We start from the raw sequence: 15084 nt of genomic DNA, 5'->3' as shown, positions 1-15084 counted from the left end.
CCCGAGTCGGCCTCGGAGCGGGGCAGGTCGCGGGGGTAGAGGGGGTGCAGGGCTGGGAGGTGTCCTCCATCCCGGACCCCGGCGACGCCGCGCGGGGACTGCAGGTGCCTGCGGGGTCACCGAGGTCACCGTCCAGCGAGGACGGCCTCGGTGGTCTTCTCTGCTCTGCGCCAGGGACGCGCGCCGCATGCCCGGGATGCGGAGTTGCAGCGACTGCGGGTTTGGAGAGGCATCCCTGACAGGCAGGCACCTGTGCCAGGTGTCGTCCCCGGTTTGGCTCATCCTGGCCGCAGGGCCGGTTAGGAGTGAGTTTCTGTCGGCATGGGGCGGTGGGGGGACGGATGCGAACTTGCTCCTGCAGTCCTTAGCTTTTTCCTGAGGTGTGTGTGTGTGTGGGGGGGAACACGACGACGACGAAGTGAGCAGAAATGTATGGGAATTGGACAGAGTCACTTGGTTTACCCCTTTGCTAGTTGCTGGCAACGGGATGGCTGGGAACAGGGCAAAAGTGTTTTTCAGGCGCATGCCGTCCCTCGAAAAGGTGAATGAATGCCTTCCTCCATCCCCAGCGTCAGCATTCGCATTGCGGGACAGTTTTGACAGCAGAAGAGAGAGAATGACAAAGTAGTCGAATTGAGCGAAGGACAGCCGCTGAGCTGCTGGCGAATGACCCCGCTATCTGTCCTTTTTGAATTAATTAATTTTTTACTTGCTGTTCTCAAGACCCCTGGGGACCCAAGTCTACCGCTTTCCCTCTGTCTTGAGGACCTGCTGGGGCGCTCGATGACAGCAGAGTGTGAGGTGCAGAATTGGAGAGGATTCCGCTTTTCCTTTGATAGGATAAAGACACGCTAATGAGTCGAGCTGGTTTCTCAGCAGTCCATCGGGTTTCTGCCAGGTGGAAGCTGGGACTAGACAATGAACCTGCCTCCCTGCCCGAGTGTGTACCAGCCACTCTGGTGCTCGCTGCTTTTGTGCCAGAGAATGAGCGAGCCCTTGCAGTAAGAGCTGCTGTAGACAGGCCTGAGATGAAGCTGCGGATCCTTAGTGTTTTAATAAAGCTCTTGCTAATTATGACTGTACTTTTATCTCTTAAAAATGCATCCTCAAACCCTGGAGGCTGAGGCAGGAGGATTATTAAGTTTGGGGTCAGCCTGGGCTACACAGTGAGACTGACTCGAACAAAATAAAGCCAACACAACAACAAAAAGGAAAGTATAATTAGCCCCCCCCCCTATGGTGGTAGGATTAAAAATGTCAGCCACTATACCTGACTTGCATTTTGTTTCTTAAAAACGAAAATATGCGGTAGTGGTTTGGTATTTTTTTCTTCCCTAAGTCGCTCAGCTTTTATTGATCAGAATATGGATCATGTTTTGCTGAGCTTGGAGCTTTCAGTAGGGCTTGTTGCCTCAGGAGAGAGAACATTTGCCCTTCCTCCTCCACGGATGGATGGAAATTAGCGATGGTAGATGTTTGAAAGGCTGTTCCCGAAGGATGGTTAGAGAAATAGAAACGGTGTGCAATAGAGTAATGGACCTACCTAAAACCTTTTTGGGGAGATGGGGACTTGTTTTTGAGCCAGGCTCTCTCACTGTTGGCTGGCTACTTGATGTGTAGCCTTGGTGAGCCACAAACCTGGGGCAATCCTCTTGCCATAGCTGCACTGCCCAAATCCTAGGATTACAGGCTTGAGTCACAACATGTGGCTCCAAAGCTTTCTTCACTAACACAGTCAGTGTTTAACAGTCCAAAATAATGCTCCCAATGTAGTGAAAATTCTGATTGATCTCAGTAAAAACCTGGAGTTGGATATTGGGATAAATCCTGAAAGATCAGAGAAGTAAAGGAGCCAGCTACTGGGGAGACCTTTTACCTCTACTGAATCCTCAGACCAAAATGGGCAAGATCCTGTCTCCCTGAATCCTCCGACTGAATGCCCAGAGCTCCTGTCTTCTCCTACCCAGTCAAGTCCCTTCTTGTCTCCACCTTCCTAGTGCTGGGATTAAGGGTGTATGCCACCACTGCCTGGCCTCTATGGCTAACTAGTGTGGCTAGCTCAGCCCTCTCATCTTCAGGCAAGCTTTATTTGTTACAGCGACTTGTTTAGCTGAGACTTTCTTTCTTTCTTTCTTTCTTTTTTTTTTTTTGGTTTTTCAAGACAGGGTTTCTCTGTGTAGCTTTGGAGCTTGTCGTGGAACTCACACTGTAGAGCAGGCTGGCCTCAGACTCACAGAGATCTGATCTGCCTGCCTCTGCCTCCCAAGTGCCACCATCACCTGGCTCAGACTGACTTTTGCAGCCAAGGATGGCCTTGAACTTCTGATTTTCTCAAGTGCTGGGACCAGATGCATTCACCACCAAGCTGAGTTTATTATGTTTGGACCTAAGATTTCTTATGTGCTAGGTGAACGCTCTTACCAACTAAACTATACCCGAGTAGGCACATCAAAATGTTTTGTTTGCTCCTTTTTTGAAAACAGTCTTTCTGAGTATACCAGGTTGGCTGTAATTTTTCTGTTTTCTTCTTTCTTCCTTTTGGTTACATAGGGATTCAGTAGGTAGCCCTGGCTGACCTGAAACTCACTATGTAGGTCAGGATAGCCTTGAATTCAGAGATCTGTATGTCTCTTTCTCAAGTTCTGGGGTTAAAGACATCCACTATGGCATCTAGTTTTTCTTTCCTTTTCTTTTTTTGAGACAGGGTCTTGTTCTGCGGTATAGGCTGACTTCAAACTGTCAATCCTGCCTCAACCTCTTGAGTACCATGACTTGCTCGGTCTTAAACTTTAAAAAAAAAAAAAGGTCTATCTTTTTTTTAGATAGGGTCTCTGTAATCGGAGGTTTCTCTGTTCTGTCCCATCCTGCTTTCCTGCCCAGCTTTATTCTGCCTTGCTATAGGCCAAAGCAGTCTATATTAACCAGTGGGAGTAAAACATATTCATAGCAAATAGAAGGGCTATCCCACAGCCGTCTCAGATAGGCCTGGCTGGCCTGAAACACGTAGTGTAGCGTAGCCAAGTAACCTTGAATTTGTGGTTCTGTTATCTCCACCTCTCCAGCACTTGAATTGCAGGCCTGTACTACCTACCACTTCTACTTCCTGAGTCTCCTCAGTGCGGAGACTACAGGTGTGAGCCAACAGACCTGTGATTTGGGACTCATTTTTTGTTGTTGTCTAGGTAGTGCTGGAGAGCAAACCAGGCCCTGGAGAATGCTGGCTGAGGGTTCTGCTAGTGAGTTATATTCTCTGACAGCTTTAGTCCGTGTGATTTTGATACTGTTATGTCCCTGTGTTTTCCTTCACAGCAATATTTAGACTAGTGTCTGGACAGACCATTGAATATTATCACCTGGGCAAGTTGACATATACAGTGTAAACAAGATGTTCTCTTTAAAATTTTTATGTTATTTTTGTTGTTGGTTTTTTAATTAATTAATTTATTTATTGGATACGGTTTCACTGCGTAGTCCTGGAAGAACAGACTGGCCTTAAACTCAGAGATCCGCCTGACTCTGCCTACCAAGTGCTGGAATTAAAGGTGTGCGCCACCACCTCCCAGTTTATTTCATTTTTTGTTATGTGTTTATGTTGGAGTATGGTTGTGTGGGTTGGTGTGGCTGCAGAGGCACTGTATCATTTGAAGCTGGAGTTACAGGCATGTAGGCTGTTGTGAGCTACCCAGTATGGATGCTGAGAACTGAACCTGAGTCCTCTGCAAGAGCAGTATGGGCTTGTAACCAGTGAGTCATCTCTCTTCAGTTCCTGGCATCTTTGTCTTTCCTTCCTTTCCTTTTTTTATTTGAGACAATATTTTACTATATTGATCAAAACTGTTAATCCCCATGCCTCGTGCTCTAAAGTAATGAGGATTACAGGTGTATTATTGTACTTGGCTGTTTTAATATTTTTGCTAAGCTGGAATTTTTAGTTGTTACAAGAGTGCTGGAACACATAAAAAGTTTAACAGCTCAGCACGTCTTCAAAAATCACTATTTAAGATGGGCTGTGGTGGCGCACACCTTTAATTCCAGTACTCAGGGGCAGAAGCAGGTGGATCTCTGTGAGTTAGAGGCCAGCCTGGCCTACAGAGTGAGTTCCAGGACAGGTTCGAAAGTTACGGAGAAACCCTGTCTCGAAAAAACAAAACAAAACAAACAAACAAACAAACAAAAGAATGCAGACTAGCAGACTATAAGGTGACCAAGCTTAATTAATAGGTTCTGACCTATTAATATGAATGCTTTTTCATACATGATGTTAGCCAGAGTTAATATACCATACCAATAGAATAAACTAGAAAAGCTTCCTGATTGTATTAGTAGACTCAGACAAAACATTTGCTAGACCTTCCATTCATCTGTGATTTAAAAACAACACAGCTGGGCAGTGGTGGTGCACACCCTTAATTCCAGCACTCAGGAGGCAGAGACAGGCGAATCTCTGAGTTCCAAGCCAGCCTGGTCTACAGAGCAAGTTCTAGGATGGCTAGGGCCACACAGAGAAACCCTGTCACCAAACCAAACCAAACAAAAACAACAAAAATCCCAACAACAAAAACAAAACAAAATAATAAAACAACACTTGCCAAATTAGGACTAGAAAGGAACTTCCTCAATCTGATGAAGGACATTGACAGGAAATACGCATCGTGGTGATACTGATTATTTCCCTGCTAATATCAGGAGCAAGGTGTGAATGGGAGCTGCTCATTGCTTCCCAGCAGCCCAGACCCAAATAATCACATAGAAACTATATTAATTACAACACTGTTTGGCCAATGTCTCAGGTGTGTTCCTGGCTAGCTCTTATATCTTAAATTAACTCATTTCTATTATTTTATATTTTATCGTGAGGCTCATGGTTTGTTACCTCTTGCTTCTTGGGACGTCTCTTTAACTCTGCCTACTCTCTTTGTATAGCTCTTCCAGCCTGGCTATATTCTGCTAAGCCATTGGCCAAAACAGCTTTATTGTTAACCAATGGCAATAAAATGTATTCACAGCATACAGAGGGGAATCCCACATCAGCAAGGGGGAAGAAATCTGCTTTTGACATTCATTTTCCTTCTTTTCCACGATAGAGTTTCATGTCTTCCAGACAAACGAGAAGGAAATCTAGAGACAGTAGCTTCACCTGAAGCTGAGAAGTGGACAAGATGAATGACTGCTAGTGGGTTTCTTTTAGTGTAGTGAAAACATTCTAAAAATAGATAAAGGTAAATGTGCTCAGCCCTGAATATGCTGCAAACCACACACTATGTATTTGATTATATATAATATGTATACATATATATTCAGATCATGTATGTATGCCTTTTTTTTTTTTTAGATGAGTTCCCATATAGTTCAGACTGACCTCGAACTTGCTATGTAAGTGAGGGTAGATCTTGCTTCCACCTCCCACGTGTTGGGATTATAAACATGTATCATTGTACCTTGGTTATACCATTTAAATTAGGTGAATTATATGGTTGGAAGTTGCATTTCAAACCTAAAGGTAAGAGTTAAATGTAAAATCTTAGAAGACATAGGAACTATTTGATCTGGATTATTCAGTAAGTTAGAAATGATACCAAAAGGACAAACCAGCAACATCTTTTTGTTGTCTCCATGCTGGGGATCGAACCCAGGACTTTACAAAGTGCTCTGCCACCCAGCTATCTCCCCAGGTCTCAAAAGCACAAGTAAAAAAATAAAACTGATAACTTGGATTCCTTCAAGATTAAAAACACATTTGTAGTAGAGGTTGAAGAAATGGTACCGTGGATAAAAGGACTCTGCTTTTCCCTGAGGACCCAGGTTCGATATCCAGCACCCACAGCAGGAGGCTCACAGTCATATGTAATCAGCTCCAGGGGCTCCAACACTGGCCTTTGTGAACTCCATTGTTAGACATTTCTCTTAGACAAGCGTCTCCGCCAACACAAATAATTCCAATCAAACTGATTAAAAGATGCCCGTGTTTAATGAAATGCTCCCGGTGGCTCTGGGGAAAGCCTGGAGAGGGGAAGAGAGGAAAGGGGAAACTACACGAAACCGAAGACCATGTGTTCATTCTCTGGGGGCAGTTTAAATAGACTGTGGGAGTGGTCTTGACCTTCCCTGGGGAGGGGTTACCATTTGGCAGGCTTTCTTGACCTTCCCCGGGGAGGGGTCACCCTTTGGTGGGCTTTAGACTGAGGCAACTCCCAGGGGAGGGAGCTTATTCCAGGAACTGGGGTGAAGCTCCCAGCCAAACAATCCGGACTTTTATATAAAGGGGTGTTAGGAAATTGAGGTGATGCTTTCAACCAAACAGAATACTCACGCACACAAACTGATACACAGACACTCCCACATAGTGCTCTTCCAGAGGACCTGAGTTCAGTTCCCAGCACCCACAGCAGAGGGCTCACAACCATCTGTAACTAGCTCCAGGGGATCCAGTACTCTGGCCTTTGCTCACGTGCGTATACCTGCACACAAACATAATTAAAAATATCAAAAATATTTTTTAGAAAGACATTGAAGAGATGAGAAGACAAGATATTACTATGGAAATGCAACTGACAGCCTGGGAGCAGTGATCCCTGGAAAGTGTAGTGACAGAAATTCCATGAATTGTCACTGAGGAAGAAGGCATGGTGGTGCTGCCTGTAGTCCCAGCGTGCAGGAGGTGGAGGCATGGGGATCAGAAGGAGTTCAAGGCTGTCTTTGTGTCTGTGTGGCAAGTTAGAGGCCAGCCTGGACTGTGTAAGATCCTTTCTCAAAAGACACCAATGTCTGTGAGTTCGAGGCCAACCTCGTCTATAGAACAAGTTCCTGGACAGTCAAGGTTACACAGAAACCCTATCTCAAAAAAAAAAAAAAAGCAACAAAACCAGCTTCAATGAGATGCCACTTTATACCCTCTAGGATATGCCTAAAATGAAAAAGGCTGACACTATCAAATGTTAAGAATGCAGAGAAATTAGAACCCTCATGAATTGCTGAGGGAAATGGGAAATGGTACAGCTCCTTTGGGAATTTGGCAGTCTTTTAAATGCCAACTATGGGCTAATAAGATGGCTCAGTGGAAGAAGATACCTGATGTCTTGAGTTCAAGCCTAGGTACCCACAGAGTAGAAGAGAAGAACTAACTCCCCTAATTGCCTTTTGAAGTCTATCATAAGCTATGGCACAACTCTGAGCATGCATATGAAAAAATAAAACTGTAAAATGTAATTCTTTGTTAAACATGAGTTTAGCTTTCGATCTATCAATTCTGCTCCTGCAATCAGTTCAAAAGGAATGAAAATAGGGACTGGGGAGATGGTTCAGTTGGTAAGTGCTCACCAAGCAAGCCCAAGGACCAGGTTCAATCCCTAGCACCTGTGTAAAAAGCCAGGCAGGCGATATGTGTAATCCCAGCACTGAGGAGACAGAGGTAGGTGGATCCCTGGGACTCAGTGACCAACCCGCCTAGCATACTTGGAGAGTTCCAGGCCAGTGAGAGGCCCAGTCTCAAAAGACAAAGCCATATTCTGATTTCCGTTCAGAATAAATACATTTTTAACTTTTTTTCTCTGAAGATTTTTTGTCGGCTGCAACACTCACAAAATAAATAAGTAAACAAACAAATACTTTGGAAACCTATGAATTATTCGTGAAGATTTCCATCAACAAAAGGTATATAACTCAGTGTCATCCTCAAGCCTTAAGGCACCTCTGCCTATGTCCCACTGACCAAAGTGGACCCTGTGGACCAAAGAGCTCAATGACAGAAGACAGACCATGGCTGAGAATCAATAGGAGCAGAGAGAGATGAGGAGCAGTGTAGATGGATGCAAACCTCCCTGCTCTGCATAAATGCACGCACACGGTCTTTGCTGCGTTGGTTTGTGTGTACCCAGTGCTTACAGCCTTAGGGCATGAACCTGTTTGGCTTTTCCTTTCCTGTACTGCACTGTGGAAAAGAGGGACAATGCCTGAGATGATAAATGCTCACATTGATAAAGCCCAGGGAACGTTTCCTTTCAGGCAGAGGCAAACAAAAATTGTAAATCAGACCCTTTAGTCTCAAAAACATTTTGTTTTCTATACCAAACCACAATCTTTTGTTTTACTTATCTAGTGGAAGGACCAGTATGTTCAACAAACACTCCTCATCCAGAGTAAAATGGGAAATGAAACAGACTGAAGATCGCACTGCATCTGAAACTAGATAGAAAGTTTAGACCAAGAGATGTTTCAACACATAATTACTATGTAACATGCCAGAGAGTAAAACACACTTCCCAGTATGTTTATACTCCAAGTAATGGTGCTCTACTTATTGTGGTGAAATTCTAAACCCAAACCTTCAAACTTTCTTGAGTCATGAAAATTTTATATTGTATAGGACAGACATATGTAAACAGAGGTGGAGTTTTTCTTTTGTCCCGACTGCCTGATCCCAAATAAGCACACAAAAGATTCTATTAATTACAGAATGCTCGGCCTATAGCTCAGGCTTACTACTAACTTGCTCTTACAACTTAAATATACCCATTTCTATTAATCTATATTTTGCCATATTGTTTGTGGCTTTACCTGTCCTCTAGCATCTTGCTTCACTGGCAGCTGGCTCCCATCCCCAGACTCTGCCCTTCTTTCTCCCTGTATTTTCAGTTTGACTTTCCCACCTAGTATTATTCTGCCTTCCTGTAGGCCAAATCAGCTTTATTATCAGCCAACAAGAGTAATACATATTACAGTGTATGGAAGGATTCTCTCACAGCAGACATATAAATAATTTTAGATTTTAGCCACTGTCTCATGCTAATAGTTCTTGCTGAGAAACCTTTTCTTTGTATATTTTTTCTTATTAAGGTTGCATCATAAACAGATAGATACCCTCCCTGCCTGTAAGTGGAAAATATTAATCTTGCTATTAACTTTTGGACTAATTGAGTTATGTACCTGATTATTCCAATAAATGGGACTGTATTTAAAAATAACTTTTTACTTAATGTAGCTCAGCAACAAAGCTCAATAAATTTAATATGGTCACAGCTGGTAAATGCCAGCATTGGGATAAAATCTAGCTCTCTTTTAAGCTGAAGCCTGTGGTTTGTTAACTTTATTGCAAAACAAATAAATAAAACCAAATAAAAAAAATTGGGAGAAGGTAGTTGTTAGCTGCCACAGCACTTGGTCCAATTGACTAATCATATAACAAATGTTTTAATAAATAACGAAGCAGAATGGTTGATGATGAGGTTCCAGAAGCGATGGCTTGAGAATGGAAGGGATTAATCAGTTGAACCGGGGGCTGCAGCAGCTTAACAACTGCCCTCTTCCGTTTTTTTGTTTTTTGTTTTTGCTTTGATTTTATTTATTTATTTTGTGATAAAGCCAGCAAAATACAACTTTCACTTAAAACAGAGCTAGATTTTATCCCAACGTTGGCATCTCCCAGCTGTGTGACCACATTAAATTTGTTGAGCTACATTAAAAACAGAAGGACTAGCTGGATGTGGTGGTGCACACCTTTAATCCCAGCACTCAGGAGGCAGAAGCAGGCTAATCTCTGTGAATTTCAGACCAGCCTGGGCTACAGAGTGAAACTGTGCTTCAAACAAAACAAACAAAACCCCAGTGTACCATGGACCACTGCCAAATATAGCAACACAGCTCTAATCCTAGCACTTGAGAGGCAGTTTTTGTTCATTGAAACAAGGCCTTGCTAGACAGTTCTGAATGACCCGGTATTTAACTGTGTGCCCAAAGCTAGCCTTGAAATTAGAGCAGAGCTCCTCCCTCAGCCTCTCAGAGCTGGGATTGCAGATGGTACAGGAATGAGAGTGGACCCCACAGGCTCATATATTTGAAAGCTTATGTCAGTCATTTGTTGGAGTGTTTGAGAAGGATTTGAAAGTGTGGCTTTGCTGGAAGGGGTGTGGCTGTCACCGGGAAATGTGAGGTTTAAGAAACCTTTGCCAGGCCCAGTATCTCACTCTGCTTGCTGCCTTGATTCCTATCAGCAAGTAAAGCTCTCAGCTCCTGCCCCAGCCCCATACCTGCTGTTTTCCACCATGATGATAATGGACTAGCCCACTGAAACTGAGCAAGCCCGATTAAAGGCTTTCTTTTGTAAGAGTTGCCATGGTATCTCTGCACAGCAGTAGAACAGCGAGTAAGACAAAGGTGTTGGCCACCGTGCCTGGTGAGGCAGTGGGATAGTGCCAGGCACACTGGAATGCTTTGGAGGGCTGAAAAGGTTCTCAACTGGACTTGTGGTGATAGTTACCAAAACGACCGAGTTGTGCAAGGCATGAATTCCGTACTGGGTATGTTACTTCTCAGTAAAGCCATTAGTCTTTCTGAATAAAATAAAGATCTCGATCTCTAAAAGGATGGAATTAGAGGGCACAAATGGCATTGGGGGTAGACTTTAAAAGCCGGTTACAGAGTCCTGGGCTACTTGAGCCCAGGGTAGATAATAGCATTCACCGTGGCCTGGAGACTGGAAATGTCTTTGAGAGATTAAGAGACTGACAGATAGCTTAGTCAGTCGGCAAGCCGTCTTCCTAGACTGGAAGTGAAATTTGGCAGGTAGTCCAGGTGTGTGGTGTGGATGAATGCATACATCTGTCCCCCCAGCACTTAAAAGTGGTGATGGGAGGATGGAGAGCTTGAGGCCTGCCTGGGCTACTTCAGACCCATCATGGGTACACAATGACGTCCTGTTTCAGAAACAAACAAAACCAAACCAAAAGAAATGTCAAACAGGAAGGAGCCAAAAGAAGAGCAAAACTAAGTTGAAAGATTTTTCTTATTGGCTTGTTTTTTGAAACAGGGTTTCTCTGTGTAGCCCTGATTGTCCTGGAACTCACTTTGTAGATCAAGCAGAGATCTGCCTGCCTCCATCTCTATAAGACAATCAATCCCCAATGACCTCCTGCCCCACATTCCTGCCTGACTGCTGCCAGGGCCTACACTGAACGCATGCTGTACAACTCTAGATACCAAGCTGGCCTCTTCTAGCTTTTGTTGTTGGGCTATTTTTTCCCTTTCTTTCTCTCTTTCTTTCTCTCTCTCTCTCTCTCTCTCTCTCTCTCTCTCTCTCTCTCTCTCTNTTTTTTCCCTTTCTTTCTCTCTTTCTTTCTCTCTCTCTCTCTCTCTCTCTCTCTCTCTCTCTCTCTCTCTCTCTTTCTTTCTTTTTTGAAGCAGAGTATCTCTGTGTAGCCCTGGCTGTCCTGGGACTCACTATGTAGACCAGGCTAGCCAGGAACTCACAGAGATCCGCCTGTCTCTGCCTCCTAAATTCTGGGATTAAAAATGTGCACATCACCACTTAACGTTTCCTATTCCTCTTGGGGCAAGGCACTCTCCATGTTAAATGAACAAATGAGTAGCTTGTCTTGTTTTCCCAGGGCTAAGGGTGGAACCCAAGGCCTTGCAAAGATGTTAGGCCACTGAGCTACATCTCAGCTTTTAGGTTTTTTTGTTTTGCTTTGTTTTTTCAGACTGGATCTCAATATGTAGCTCGGGCTATATAGCTATAGGCACATACCACCAGAATCTTCTTTTCTAATTTCATCTGATGTGTAAGAAATATTCAGTCCCTGATGTATAGGAAATACATCTCACTCAGAGGCAACAGCAATGGCTCAGTTTATTTGAGAAGACTGCCTTCTACTGAAGGCCACCAGGCACCTCCCCTCTATCAATTATGCGCTTGGAAAATAGGGCCAGCAAGTGCATGTCAGAAATAATGGGTAGTGGTGCTGTCCTGGGGGCACAGTGTGTGCCGCATCGCATTGCATGCTGGGTCCCTGCAGCCAGACTGTGTTTCCAGGTTCAGCTGGCTCCTTCAAGCTGCAGCTCAGGGTTGCTTTGATTTGGGTGCTGCCACTCTGTGCACGTGTTTTCCTGAGCGTTTGAGAACTACCTCACACTTTGGTGAGTGATCTTAGCCACATGGTTGGGTTTAATAGGCCTTTCTGGACTAAAGCTCCATGTTTAGAAAGTGAAATCTGAACGTCCAGTTCCGGTTTTCTGTTACAGAGGTCTTCTCCCTCTTCCTGTGGCTTCTCTGTAGCCAAAAATGCTAAAACACAGTTTTTCAGCTTGCTGAAAAATCTCAAAAAAATCACAGTTGACTGGGAGTTTAGAGTTATCCTAGCTGTATTACACATAAGGCTTTGTGGCTTCCTAATTTCTTTGTGTTAATTTGAGAGTGGGGGTATATATAAGAATTGGCAAAGATTTCTAAGGTTTGAATCCTCTTTGGGGATAGTTTGCCTTCCAGTCAGATTAGAGGAGTTTGAGGGTGCAGGGTGTGGCGCCACATGCCTGTTATTTAAGCACTTGGGAAGCAGAGGCAAGAGTTCAAGGCCAGCGTCAGCTACTTTAGCAAGTTTGAAGCTGTGTGAGACCCTATCTCAAAAACAACTCAAAACAAACAAACAAACAAAAAGCCCTTGAAGTTTTGAGTAAGAGGAATTTGTGTCCCTGTCAAAGTTAAAACACACAACTAGATCAGAGGTTCTCAACCCTGCTAATGCTGTGACTTAAAACAGTTCCTTGTGTTGTGGTGACCCCCAACCATAAAATTATTTTCGATGCTACTTCAAACTGTATTTTTGCTACTGTTACGTTTTGCAATGCAAATATCTGTGTTTTCTGATGGTCTCAGGGGACCCATGACCCATGTGAGAGGGTCATGACCTACAGGTTGAGAACCATTGCATTGGCTGCTTGCCAGCGTCCCTAAGCTTCTTGTATTTACTGTTGAGGTCGTCTCACTTTGTAGCTCAGACTGGCCTTGAACTTCGGGTCCTCACTCCTTCAAGTTCTAGGATCACGGTTACACGCCCTCACGCCTAGCTGCTTCCCTCGTGTGGTGTGAGTGTGAAGAGCCTTCGCTGGCAGGATTATGGAGGTATGGAAGTGTGGACAGGCAGGTGCTGAGACTTCCGTATGTGGATTAAAAGATCAGGCAAAGATGAATTGTGTGTGTAAATATGACTGATACCGGTAGTTAAGATTCTCAGATGCTCAGGAACCACCTCAGGTTGATGTGGGAAATTCAGGATCAGCTGAGCCTGGTGGTGTACGCCTGTAATCCTAGCAACTGGGAGGCTGATCAGGAAGATCCGTGAGTGCTAGGCCTGCATGGGCTACACGGAGTGGAACTCTGTTTCAAAAAACAAACGGGCTGTGGTAGTGGTGCATGCTTCTAGGAGGCAGGTGCAGGCAGATCTCTGTGTTCCAGAGCAGCCTGGTTTACATAGTGAGTTCTAGGCCTGCGTGGGTTACACAGAGTGACACCCTAACTCAAACAAAAACAAAACCAAGTAGCAGCTAGGGAGCTAGCTCAGTAGGTAAAGTGCTTGCTATGTAAGCATGAGTCCCTTTAGTTCAGTCTCTTGAACCCGTGTGAAAAACTGAGTGTGATCTGCTTGTAGATTAAGCCGTAGGAAGATGGAAACAATGAATCTCTGGACTCACTGGCCGGCCAGCGAGTCTAGTTGGTGAGCTGCAGGTCCCAGTGATATTGATCTTTGGCACTTGACACACACACACACACTGTGTACCCCACACACATAATGTACACCCCACAGACAACATTGTATATCCCATACACACACAGCATATATACCCCACCCACACACACAGTGTATACCCTCCTACACAGTGTATACCCCCAACACATAGCATATCCCCCATACATTGTATACCCCCTCACACACACAGTATACACCCATCCAGACTATCAGTAGCAGAATACAAATGGGTTCATTTGTGGACAGTCATGGACTTACTTTCCTGCCTTTGGTTAATGGTATTTTTAGATCAGGATGAGGATTCAAGCTTGTTACAAGAACAGTAGTGACCTCTTTTGTCTGTTGTTTGGGGTTGTCTGATATGGTTTTGCTGCTTTTGTGCCAGGCTCTGAAATTAGGAGGAGAAACTGATCTGATTCTCATTTGAAGTCTTAGCCTCTTTTTTTTTTTTTTTTTTTTTTGCTCCGTCCAGTCTGACATCATCTGCTCGGCTGATTCTCTTTGTTGTCGCTCTCCAGGCAGCTATTTCGCCAGCCACTTCATCATGGGAGGAGAGAAGTTTGACTCCACACATCCAGAAGGTTACCTGTTTGGAGAGAACAGCGACCTGAACTTCCTGGGAAACAGGCCAGTGGCGGTAGGGGTATAATCTTTTTACTGACTGTTTTGCTTGGGCTCAGTGAACAGTTCCATCAGCCCTGGGACAAACAAGTTTGTTGGTGCAACAGGGGGCTTGAGGAACCAGGTGTGCCCATAGGCTGGGGGAAGCCCAAGATAAGTTGTTGCAGTCTGGGGCAGGGTGGGGAGGTGGGGGCCGAGTCTCAGAGCTTGGAGCTTTCCCAGGGATCCATACTTTGCCATAAAGAGCCCTGGCCGGTGCCCTTGCTTGCCCACCCCATGGCCCAGCCCCTGTTTGTTTGTCGCCTCCTCTGTTTATTATCTGCCTTGGCTGTGTTTACTGTTGTGCACTAGACTAACAGAAAGCCGGGTACAAAACGATAAACCTTGGTCAGTGTTTGCTGAGTGATGGAATGAATCTCCCCTGGTTTCAGAGTTGCACGCAAGTGTGCACTTGGGAGGCCCAGGTGAGAGGGCTACTGCACGCTAAAGGCCATCTTAGGCTACATCAGTGGTTCTCAACCTGGGGCTCAAAGGACCCTTTTACAGGACCACACTGTATCAGATATTTACTCTATTGTAATTAGCAAAATTACATGAGGAACTATCTTAAAGGGTCATAGCATTAGGAAGGTTGAGAACCAGTGGACTACATAGTGAGATCCTGTCTTGAAACAGAAAACAAAAACAAAATAGAATACACTTTTCTTCTTCTCCTCCTCCTCTTCCTTCTTTTCTTGTTTTTTTTTTTAAACATTCTATTCCAAAGAGTCTAACTTTTTTTTTTTAAGATTTATTTATTGGTTATATATACAATATGTTTTCCTGCACACCAGAAGATGGCATCAGATCTCATTATAGATGGGTGTGAGCCACCATGTGGTTGCCGGGAATTGAACTCAGGACCTCTTGAAAAGCAATCAGTGCTCTTAACCTCTGAGCCATCTCTCCA

The 15084-nt window shown here is 44.4% G+C and overlaps 1 protein-coding gene across 6 annotated transcripts in view; it reads left to right on the top strand.

The window, feature by feature from the left end:
* Rnf157 (ring finger protein 157) overlaps positions 1 to 15084 on the top strand; it is a 71131-nt gene that overhangs the window by 410 nt on the left and 55637 nt on the right. For 5 of the 6 annotated variants that reach the window (XM_050140042.1, XM_050140043.1, XM_050140044.1 and 2 more), the window contains exon 2: positions 14033 to 14151. In XM_050140042.1, the coding sequence (XP_049995999.1) occupies positions 14033 to 14151 (119 nt within the window). Of the gene's footprint in view, positions 1 to 13986; positions 14152 to 15084 lie in introns of all 6 variants that reach the window. The other variant, XM_050140047.1, reaches the window with a different exon arrangement.

Source organism: Alexandromys fortis, unplaced genomic scaffold (assembly GCF_014885135.2).
Source record: "Alexandromys fortis isolate MF-2015 unplaced genomic scaffold, M_Fortis_MF-2015_v1.1 scaffold_39, whole genome shotgun sequence".
Classification (NCBI taxonomy): Eukaryota; Metazoa; Chordata; class Mammalia; order Rodentia; family Cricetidae; genus Alexandromys; species Alexandromys fortis.
This window is presented reverse-complemented; position numbering and strand designations above follow the sequence as displayed.